This window comes from Amphiura filiformis, chromosome 14, assembly GCF_039555335.1.
Source record: "Amphiura filiformis chromosome 14, Afil_fr2py, whole genome shotgun sequence".
Classification (NCBI taxonomy): Eukaryota; Metazoa; Echinodermata; class Ophiuroidea; order Amphilepidida; family Amphiuridae; genus Amphiura; species Amphiura filiformis.
The window spans coordinates 20,262,100-20,273,986 of NC_092641.1; the positions used below are offsets into that span (position 1 = coordinate 20,262,100).

The 11,887-nt window shown below is 34.9% G+C and overlaps 1 protein-coding gene across 1 annotated transcript; it reads right to left on the bottom strand.

Moving 5' to 3' along the window:
• Positions 1 to 200: 200 nt before the first annotated feature.
• LOC140169259 (uncharacterized) lies at positions 201 to 11,639 on the bottom strand. The gene is given in 3 exon segments (XM_072192516.1): positions 201 to 1,505; positions 9,774 to 10,720; positions 10,769 to 11,639. Coding segments are annotated over 3 exon segments (2,850 nt in total). The 5' UTR covers positions 11,635 to 11,639; the 3' UTR covers positions 201 to 468.
• Between the last annotated feature and the right edge of the window lie 248 nt (positions 11,640 to 11,887).

Consider the following 11,887-nt stretch of genomic DNA (forward strand, 5'->3'; position numbering starts at 1 on the left):
TGGGTAGATGAGGCAATTAGGGGATCATTTGTAGTTGTGGTAACCTTTAACCTATACTTTATGTACTCAAGTTCAAGTGGAAACATCAGGGTCAATAGCAGGGCATTCAAGTAAATTACACAGGGGAGAGGGAATAAATGCATTATACAGGTGGAAATGTGTTCTGTATAATTATTTTGATACCTCAGTTTATTAAATGTAACTTGATTTGGAAATTTACATAAGTACTAAGGAGTTATTACAGTAGCTACATTTATAAGGGTTTTCTCCTCTATGTATCTTTTCATGTTCATCCTTATGTCCTGTTTGACTGAATGACTTATTACAGTAGCTACATTTATAAGGGTTTTCTCCTCTATGTATCTTTTCATGTTTATTCTTGTTGCTCATGTCACTGAATGACTTATTACAGTAGCTACATTTATGAGGTTTTTCTTCTATGTATATTTCCATTTTTATTCTTGCTGCTCATACGACTGAAGGACTTGTTACAGTAGCTATACATTTATATGTTTTTTCTCCTCTATGTATCTTTTCATGTTTATTCTTGCTGCTCATACTACTGAAGGACTTGTTACAGTAGCTACATTTATAAGGTTTTTCTCCTCTATGTATCTTTTCATGTTAATTCTTGTTGCCCATTTGACTGAAGGACTTGTTACAGTAGCTACATTTATAAGGTTTTTCTCCTCTATGTATCTTTTCATGTTGATTCTTGATGCCTATTTTACTGAATGACTTGTTACAGTAGCTACATTTATAAGGTTTTTCTCCTCTATGTATCATTTCATGTTGATTCTTACTGCTCATTTGACTGAATGACTTATTACAGTAGCTACATTTATAAGGTTTTTCGCCTGTATGTAACTTTTCATGTTGATTCTTGTTACCCATTCTACTGAATGACTTATTACAAAAGCTACATTTATAAGGTTTTTCTCCTCTATGTAACTTTTCATGTTGTTTCTTGCTGCAAATGTGACTGAAGGACTTGTTACAGTAGCTACATTTATAAGGTTTTTCTCCTCTATGTATCTTTTCATGTTGATTCTTGTTGCTCATGTCACTGAAAGACTTGTTACAGTAGCTACATTTGTAATTTTTTTCTCCTCTATGTATCTTTTCATGTTGATTCTTGCTTCCCATTTGACTGAAGAACTTGTTACAGTAGCTACATTTATAAGGTTTTTCTCCTCTATGTATCTTTTCATGTCGATTCTTGTTACCCATTTGACTGAAGGACTTGTTACAGTAGCTACATTTATATGGTTTTTCTCCTCTATGTATCATTTCATGTTGATTCTTGTCACCCATTCCCCTGACTGACTTGTTACAGTAGCTACATGTATACAATTTTGCTGCTCTATGTATCTTTTCATGTTGATTCTTGGTGCTCATTGTTGCTTTCATTTGAGCCTTGTCATCGCTTGGTATGTCTTCCTTAGCACAAGTTACAGTTGTCCTTAGATCTGACTGCCGTTTTGGTTTTTGATTTGACATTATATCTGTGTAAGATAGAACAATTATTTATTTTTAATAACTTAAATAGTGATGTATGGTACTTTGTGTAAGCGCCACCATGTAGTAAGAATATAAACAAATATACTGCATGAATAAATTATCTTTAGACTTAAAACAAAAGTGTCTTAAAGAAGTAAATTATAAAATCAAGTGGTTGATAGAATTTTGTTGTGCATATTTTGATTACTGCCTTTTGTAATGGGCTTATTACAGTGTGACAGATTAAAGCTCACTGGGCTGTGTTCATAATTTGTACGTTTCAAGGGGGAAAGTCGTATGTAACGTTTGAAATTGTTTAAAATATTCTCTTTTTTCATTCAAATTGGTATAAGTTGGGGAAATAAAGTCCAATTGTGCTCAATGAGGTATCAAAATATGCAGAACAAATTTCACTTTGTTTTAGTTGGGTCGGTAGCCAGATTCCATTTTAACTCCAATAAAGTACTGTAATATGTTCAGGCCTAATAATAATGACTAACTTTACCTGTGATGCAATGCTGGTGATGCTATGAGGAAATCAACTCTTTCTGAATAACTGACTCCAAACCAATCAAATGATGCTGTTGCAGTGAGACTAACACCCAGTTTCTCAAATCAGTTAAATGCAAATCAAGAAAGAAGTCTGTGAATCCAGGCTGTGAATAAATAAAAATATTGTAGAATCTGGACTTTGTGATACTTTTGGTTCAAGTTCCTTGGGGAATTAGTCAAGGTTAAAATTTATCCATGTAAATTCTGTTCTGTCTGTCATCAAAGTAACAGGTAAAAGTCAGTTCTTCTGTGGAGAACTGACCAAGGTGGGCTTATGATTTATCTGGTTTAAAGGTTTCTTTAATTACATCCATACTTCAGTACATACACATCCCCAAGTGAATAATCACAGCTAATCACAATCAAGCTAGGCCAATTATAGAGTTCTATGTAGCATATTTTGCAACACCAAAAGGTATATTTACATCATATCAGTAACACAACATAGTTTCCATGTGGCCTATTTGTAAGGACCTAGTTGCTATGGTTACTCAGCTTACTTCAACCCCCAAATGTGTAAATTCAGGGTGACTGAAATATTCTATACTTCTGGAGAACTGCATTGTATTAATTATATTGAACAGTGTTACAGGTCCTGTGTGGGCAGGGCGGGGGGGGGCAGGGGCACATAAAAGTATTAACTACCCTGTATTAGTAGTGCCCTAGAGGCTGTGCAATAATTTAAGGGGTAAAATTTCCGAACGACAAGCCAAAAAGCGCTTGCCCCTCTCGGTCTGCCAAAATTGCTTCCCCCCTTTAGCTTGCACAAATTTCTTGCCCCCCCCCCCAATTTTACCCTCTCCCAGGGCTCATAATTATTGCACAGCCCCTTACATCATACAGGTGTGTAACCAATTCCTTGTTGGAACCCAAATGAAGTGTATGGATCATCCATCCCCATCTTTCCTGCATTTGGGTGCTATACCTACATTTGGGTGCTTATTCTAGAAGCCTGAAATTAATCCTACTATAGGGCCTTTTAACCCGGGGGGTTCACTCCCATTGTGGCCTGTACACCATCCGCGATAATGAAAACGCGTAAAAAGGGTAGATTTCGTGGATAGGCACGATACGCGCGTATCGCGTTTAGGGTATCAAAAACATGAAACATTGGAGAAAAGGGTAGTAAAATTGCAAGTGCTATACGCGGAAATGAAATTTAGGGTATAACATTTGATGCAAGGAATAAAATATCAAGAGTGAAATCTTCAATTTGTTTGAAGTTTCAACCCAATTTTCACTCTATCATTATAAATTACAAAAAGTTACAAGCTTCCTAATAAACCTCCTAAAAGTCTAATAAGCGTTAATAAATCTTAATATCTGTTGTAGTCCCCATGAAGCTTCAAAGAGCAGATAATACTGATTATAATAGAGCAGGATCACTAGGAGTGATACAAGTGTTTTCCCCCAATGTCATACGGCAAGAAATGTTTCCTAACTATGCAAATAGTAATATACAATGTATACATCAAAGTTCAAATGGTTAATTCACATACCATACAAAATGTGAAGGAATCAGAAGACATCAATTTGCCACAGTCTCTCTCTCTATCTCTTTCACTATGCTCTGCACAGGTCTCTATACTGACCCAGAGGTCATGCAGAGGGGACAGTCAAGGTTGCTCCAATACAAGAATAAAGTTTTGTTTATGGGGCTAGTTTTTTAAGGGATTCTATGCATGTCACATTTAATGCTGATTCCTTGTTACAGCATTATAAAGGGAGAGTATTCTTTCTGAAAATATGGATTTTGATAATCACAGAACTGGCTCAGTTTCTCGGACAACGAGGCCACAAATGGGCACTTCTGAGCGCTACTTCCAGCGGGTACAGGTCATGGCACTGGTTGCAGTGCTATCTAATCATTAAGGCCTGGTTCATACTTAATGTTTGATTGATTATATTCAATCTATTTCCATTTAATTTCCTGTCTATTGCATAGGCTTAAATCCAGGGGGGTCCCCAAATATTTTGATACTGGCAATAGTACATAAGACTTACATTTGTAGTTGTGGTCACTGGTAACCTTTGACCTATACTTCATTTACTCAAGGTCAAGTGGAAACATCAGTGTCAATAGGGTATTCAAATAAATTACACAGGGGAGAGGGAATAAGTGCATTATACAGTGTGGGCCAAAAACAACTTTACCCAATTTCAGAGGGTGGTTGCGCGAATTGGAGAAGAGCTATTCATAGTATTGTTACATATTCTAAATGTATATCTTTCTAATAGTATGTGATGAAGAAATGAAAGCAAAAGGAGCTAAATTAACAAAATGGTGATAGTTTTACGTCCGAGGGTCAAAAATCACTTTGTCCATGCACACGTAATTCAATGGGATTTGTCCGATTGCCAAGAGTAAGGCATACATGCGTTAGGCATACATGTAATTAGTAAACACGTTTGGTTTGTCTTTGAAAAGTGATGATTGTTTTACATGCATGAAAGAAATACAATCGATTTTAATCCCCATTTAATTGTCATGTACTCGAACTTTACTCCTGTCATTGACCAACAATTAGCATGATAATTATACAATTACAAAGGTTTCATTTGGCGCAATTTTTTAATTTTAAATAGATCTTCGTGCATTTTGTGACTGCGTGGCTTATTTCTAAATAGGTTTGCAAGGTGTCAAGATAAGGCAATTCACAACACAAGAGAGGATTTTTATGGTAGAGGTATACTTAATAACAGAGTGCTTTTTGGATGTACAGCGTCAAATTCGGATTCGTTTCACGAACGTAAGAGTCCCGCCGAAACCTACCATAACTGTACTTTATACGAACAACTTTCACAACCTCGGAAGTGTGATGAATAGATACAAAGCACGGAGCGGACGTCCAAGAACTGGCCGTTCAGCTACAAATATTGCAGCGGTACAAAGGGAACTTGCAGCTAACCCCACTACCCCAGAGTCAGTTGTCGAGGCAACATGATGTTACAATTGCTTTGCGCATATTTTAAGGGAATTGTTTTTTTATCTTTGCAGCAAGAAAGCTGCATATCATGACGAAATATCGTAGCTTGACATTTAAATTGTTTATGTTTGATTATTTCACTGTGTTATATAAAACTGCTGAACAAATTTGTGCGTATACTGAGTGGTTCTCATTCTCTACCGAACTCACTACTGCAAATGATGCGAAGCGACAGCTAGTAGGTCTTCGCGTGGACAAAGTTAATTTTGACCCTTTCATTTAAAACTAGCATCACATTTTTAATTTAATACATTTTTGGATAGTTTTTTCACCAAATACTCTAAAGAAAATGTTCTTTACGAACATGTGAAAACAATTTGAAGCAGACTTTTCAATTTTGAGATATAAACCTTTAAAATTGGGTAAAGTTGTTTTTGGCCCACACTGTACAGGTGGAAATGTGTTCTATACATTTTGATACCTCAGTGTACATTGATTCGCAAATTTACATAAGATGCCTTTGGAAAGTACATGGGCTCCCAGGTGAGAAAAAGATCAAATGGTATACAAAACTGTTAGATGTGTGGTAGCTTTAGTGAATGTTGCCACAACTTAAACTTGTCCTTTTCTGAAACAAAATTAGGCCAAAAAAAATATTGTTGTGTTGCCCTCAAGTGAGAAAATGGGAAAGTTGGGGCGGGCGGTCGGATTTCTTTTTTTTTTTTTTTTCTTTTTCAAACCATCAGTTTTTAAAAATCTCCTCAAATATTAAATAATGCTTCTTCAACTCGGGGACATTTGTCAATTATGACTTCTGGGAACCTGTTAGACATCAATTAAAGACTAGTCTTTCAATAAAATATTAATTTTAAGTGAAAAACATTGATTTTTTGAACAAATCTGTAAAAATCATCATTCAAAAAAAAAAAAATTAAGGTAGGGCAGTTGAGGGCAACACAACAATTTTTTGTTGCCTTATTGACATTTAAGTGAAAAAAGAACTGGGTCATTTGCCATCTTATACTGAATAGACTATAGGTACCATTAAAAAGCCATGTTGTAACATTTCCATTAAAAATAGATTAGTATTTCTATTCTATAAATAAAATGTTAGCTTTTACTGTCAGATAATATGTCCCTTTTAATTTTGAGCTGAACAACTGAGGTAAAGCATAGAAAATTGGAATTTACTACCAGCGCTGATGTTGTCAATGCTTGTCACGCCATCGGTCATACTATGACGCAGTCCTTTGATGTGTGTTGATAGTCCTGCATGTCATGTACATACTGTGTTATGAACATCTAGTATGTGTTCGACTAATATTTCCATGGTAATAATTAAACAATGATTCCTGCATTTAATTCAAAATCAAGAATTTTGACTAAACTACAGCACCTAGAGTTTTGATTTTTGCTGGGTACGTTAATTTCATAACATACATTATAATCGTGTAAAAAACAGAATATTGAAAAATATTGAGGGTGTCCTCAGTAAATGTTACAATATGGCTTTAAAGACGATAAAAATTGAGTCATATAAAAGAAAGAGATTCAAACAGGTAGACATAAACAATACCATTGTATACTTAATTATTGTATACATTGTGTTAACACCTGTCATCATTTTAATAGACTCTTTTAAGTAAGTCTGGGTATTTTTGTTACCCCTGATTTGAGAGTTTTGACACCTGTTTCATATGATAATTACACAGACAGGCGCCAGGCAATAGTCTTGAGAAGAAAAAAGGGGAAAAGGAAGAGTAAAAGAGACCAATAGTGTCTGGCATACATAGCAAACCTTTTTCTGTAAGCTTATATTTCCCAACCATTCAGTATACTCAAAGTCTAGCCATGGAAGAAATGATCCACTGCGAATGAAATCTTTAACCACTTTGATGTATTGCTATCTTCAGTAGATAGCATTCTGCACCACTTTCATATGTTGCTATTTTCAGTAGATAACATTCAAGTCCACTATGGTATATTGTTATCTTCAGTAGATAGCATAGGGGATCATTTTGTTATATTGCTATCTTCATGTTTTATCAGGCGGCGGATGACATGATCGAGCCGGCAACTTGTGAAACCGCCCGGCCGTATGGCATTTTCCAATATAGTCGGTTAGTTTTGTGGAGTTCATTATCGAACCCCAACGGTTTTAGCTTGTATTTATATTATTTATCAACATAGGCCTATTTGTTTGTGATATTTCAAGCGTTTTAAAATTGCAAAATAATCCCATTCAATTACACGGTTGACGATGAAAATTTACTGAATTTAGAGAATGCAATGCGGCCACCACCTGTGTTTTATGGCTACTTTCATCATTTAAAAAAGGAACTTTGAAAACTTTCTGGGAAATAAACAAGTAAACAAACTAAATTTTACAATCAATATTATTGTTAAAGATAAATCCAAAATGATCAACAGTGCTGTATATTTGGAATTTGCATTTTATTTCCACCTGTTGGTGACATGCAACACATTTACACACAAACAGGTGTCCTAGGGTAACTGATAATATACAATGAGAACTTGACTGTCAGCCTCCAGTATTGCTGCACCATCCAATGTAATTATTATCATTCATAAGCATAATAATCATGTCATTTATTCACAAAGAAAGAATAGAAAGAATACTTGAAGTCTCAACTAATTACTCCAGTCATGTTTTATTTTGAGGATTAATTATATTTGGGAAAAATTAAAATTGAATGCTTTTGGGTTTTCTTATTATTAAAGTCAGTTCCCTTTTCAGCATTATCATAACACATTCTGAGGGTCAAATAGAAAAGGAAATGCTAGCAAATAGATGTCACAGAACTAAGCCTTTTAGTAGGGATGACCAATGAACCATCAACTTGATTAGAACACTCCCATAGACATGCAGGGAGCTCAACTGTGCACTGCTTGCACATACATTTCTAAATTGATCTCATTCTTTTATTTTTCAATATTTTTCTGTAAAATTTGGGGAAGTTACTGCCAATTATATTTTGTAACTATCTTGCAAATTACAGCAACATAACTTATTTCGCTTTTTCTGTAAGTGCGAGTCAAAATTGGTCCATCGCCACAGTGCGCTTAATTGCCAGTGGCTGAGTTTAGCACTGCTCAAGAATGGCACAAAATATTCAAATCAGTAAGATCAGGTGAAAAACGTGGCCTACTGAGCTGTAATTTGGCAGAGTTGCCAGTAATACCTCTATCATACCCTCTGTAAAAAGGTTAAAAATTGAACAAGTAGATCTCGAGTTACAAATTAAATCACCAGCTTCCCTTTGGAATTTTTATATTCCTTTCAAATCATGTTAAGAAGACACCTTTCTGAACATAAATGTGAAGTTTCGTGCTCATTCGATGTATTGTTCACCTGATCTTAACCCTAAACGTTTTCTTATATTTAGGCCTATAACATCTACAACTTGCTGCTGGCTATACCTTGTTTAGGACTTTCAAAGGAAGTACCTGAATGTGCAACCATAACTGTTTCAAAATAGCCCGCGATAGTCATGCAGGTAACTCCGAGGTCAAGCATTGAATTGGTTTGAACAAAGATACTCATAATGTATTGAGTGCTACTTTGGTTTGAATGAGGAATACTACAGGAATACACATGAGCATGATGAGGATAATCTCTATTGTTGTGAATGAGTCAATGACCTTCAAAACTTAAGATTTTGTTTACATACACCTACTAATTGGTCATATTAAACCAAATAACATTGAAATTCTTGGTTGTGAAAAAAAAGTTCACCTACTTAGTGCAATTTTGATTTTGTGCCATATCGGCTATCTTGGATGATTTTTGGCAAATGTCCTCTAAATGCATGATTTCAATGCCTTGGTTTGAAAAAATAAGTTATGCCAGTGACTAGTTAAGTGCCATTTCATAAGAAACCCCTTTGATACTTTCACAATATGCTTGTTTCATGTTTGCAAATATGTTAAAATAAAGAAATATATAAAGGTAAATATATGCTTATGCCAATTTTGCTCCCAACTGCTATTTTTGGACCTTGTCATTTTATTTCGTTCCAATGACCGGTCAGAATGGGAAACTTTGATAATTCATAATTCGAAAAGTTTTTGACCGATTTTGACCATTTAACCACCAAAATACTTCTGTTGATTAGTTCTACTCAGAAAACAATCTTTTGTAGCAATAGGGTCAACATGAAATTTTGATGGTTATCCCTACTTTTAGCATGAGACTGTTTCTATGCTAGAATTACAGGAATGCTTTTTCACCATACCTGAAATCTACAGAGACATTATAAGAAAGAATGATCTAATGCATGCGATAGAACTTAGCCTCAAGTAATGATGCTACTTGTATATGAAGTTGTATAAATTGAGGAATGCTTATCAACTTATACAAATTAGCATATTTTTGTTGTTACCAAGGTTACCGCCTGTAGCAACATTTCATAAAACAAGTGAGCACCGTCTGTTTGTGCATTGTTTTCTTCAGGCATATTTCTGGCAAGTTTATCTAATAACAAATACGAGAACAGAATGACTTGAAAATCAGACTTTAAGAATTTGATTTGGGGAACGTTTTGTTATTGCAGCAAGGTCTTGTCGTTTCCATCATACATTTGATTTTACTGCACTTAAATGAAACAGCTTTATGCCTAATTCGGTTTGCCAATCTATTGAATCTAATTTAGTTTGGGATAGTTCATAGGAAAGGTTTTTTTCCTCTGTGTACCTTTTCATGTTGATTCTTGTGACCCATTCTACAGTAGCTACATTTATAAGGTTTTTCTCTATATGTATCTTTCCATGTTTATTCTTGTTGCTCATAATTATGACTGAAGGACTTATTACAGTAGCTACATTTATAAGGTTTTTCTCCTCTATGTAACTTTTCATGTTGATTCATGTTACCCATTTTATTGAAGAACTTGTTACAGTAGCTACATTTATGAGGTTTTTTTCCTCTATGTATCTTTTCATGTTGATTCTTATGTCCCATTTGACTGAAGGACTTGTTACAGTAGCTACATTTATAAGGTTTTTCTCCTCTATGTATCTTTTCATGGCGTGTCTTGCTGCTCATATGACTGAAGGACTTATTACAGTAGCTGCATGTATGAGGTTTTTCTCGTCTATGTATCTTTTCATGTTGATTCTTGCTGCCCATTCGAATGAAGGACTTGTTACAGTAGCTACATTTATGAGGTTTTTCTCCTCTATGTATCATTTCATGTTCATTCTTATGTCCCGTTTGACTGAAAGACTTGTTACAGTAACTACATTTATAAGGTTTTTCTCCTCTGTGTATCTTTTCATGTCGATTCTTGTTACCCATTTGACTGAAGGACTTGTTACAGTAACTACATTTATAAGGTTTTTCTCCTCTATGTAACTTTTCATGTCGATTCTTGTCACCCATTCTACTGAATGACTTATTACAGTAGCTACATTTATAAGGTTTTTCTCCTCTGTGTATCTTTTCATGTTGATTCTTGTTACCCATTTCACTGAAGGACTTGTTACAGTAGCTACATTTATAAGGTTTTTCTCCTCTGTGTATCTTTTCATGTTGATTCTTGTTACCCATTTCACTGAAGGACTTGTTACAGTAGCTACATTTATGTGGTTTTTCTCCTCTATGTATCTTTTCATGTTGATTCTTGTTACCCATTTCACTGAAGGACTTGTTACAGTAGCTACATTTATAAGGTTTTTCTTGTCTGTGTATCTTTTCATGCCGTTTTTTGCTGCCCATTTGACTGAATGACTTGTTACAGTAGCTACATTTTTAAGATTTTTCTCGTCTATGTATCTTTTCATGTTGATTCTTGTTACCCATTCTACTGAATAACTTATTACAGTAGCTACATTTATGAGGTTTTTCTCGTCTATGTATCATTTCATGTCGATTCTTGTTACCCATGTGACTAAAGGACTTTTTACAGCTACATTTATAAGGTTTTTCTCCTCTATGTATCTTTTCATGTCGATTCTTGTCACCCATTCTACTGAATGACTTATTACAGTAGCTACATTTATGAGGTTTTTCTCCTCTATGTATCTTTTCATGTTGATTCTTGTTGCCCATTTGACTGAAGGACTTATTACAGTAGCTACATTTATAAGGTGTTTCTCCTCTATGTAACTTTTCATGTTGATTCTTGTTGCTCATATGGCTGAAGGACTTGTTACAGTAGCTACATTTATGAGGTTTTTTTCCTCTGTGTATCTTTTCATGCTCATTCTTGTTACCCATTTGACTGAAGGACTTGTTACAGTAGCTACATTTATAAGGTGTTTCTCCTCTGTGTATCTTTTCATGTTGATTCTTGTTACCCATTTGACCGAAGGACTTGTTACAGTAGCTACATTTATAAGGTTTTTCTCCTCTATGTATCTTTTCATGTCGATCCTTGTTACCCATTTGACTGAAGGACTTGTTACAGTAGCTACATTTATAAGGTTTTTCTCCTTTATGTATCTTTTCATGTCGATTCTTGCTGTCCAATCGACTGAAGGACTTGTAACAGTAGCTACATGTATAAGGTTTTTCTCCTCTATGTATCATGTCATGTTGTTTCTTGCTGCCCATTCGACAGAAGGACTTGTTACAGTAGCTACATTTATGAGGTTTTTCTCTATGTATCTTTTCATGTCGATTCTTGTCACTCATTTGACAGAAGGACTTATTACAGTAGCTACATTTATGAGGTTTTTCTCCTTTGTGTATCTTTTCATGTTGATTCTTGTTACCCATTCGACTGAAGGACTTGTTACAGTAGCTACATTTATAAGGGTTTTCTCGTCTATGTAACTTTTCATGTTGATTCTTGGTCCTCATTGTTGCTTGCATTTGAGTTTTGTCATCTCTTGGTTTATGTTTCTGATCACAAGTTACAGTCCTCAGATCTGACTTACGGTTCCTC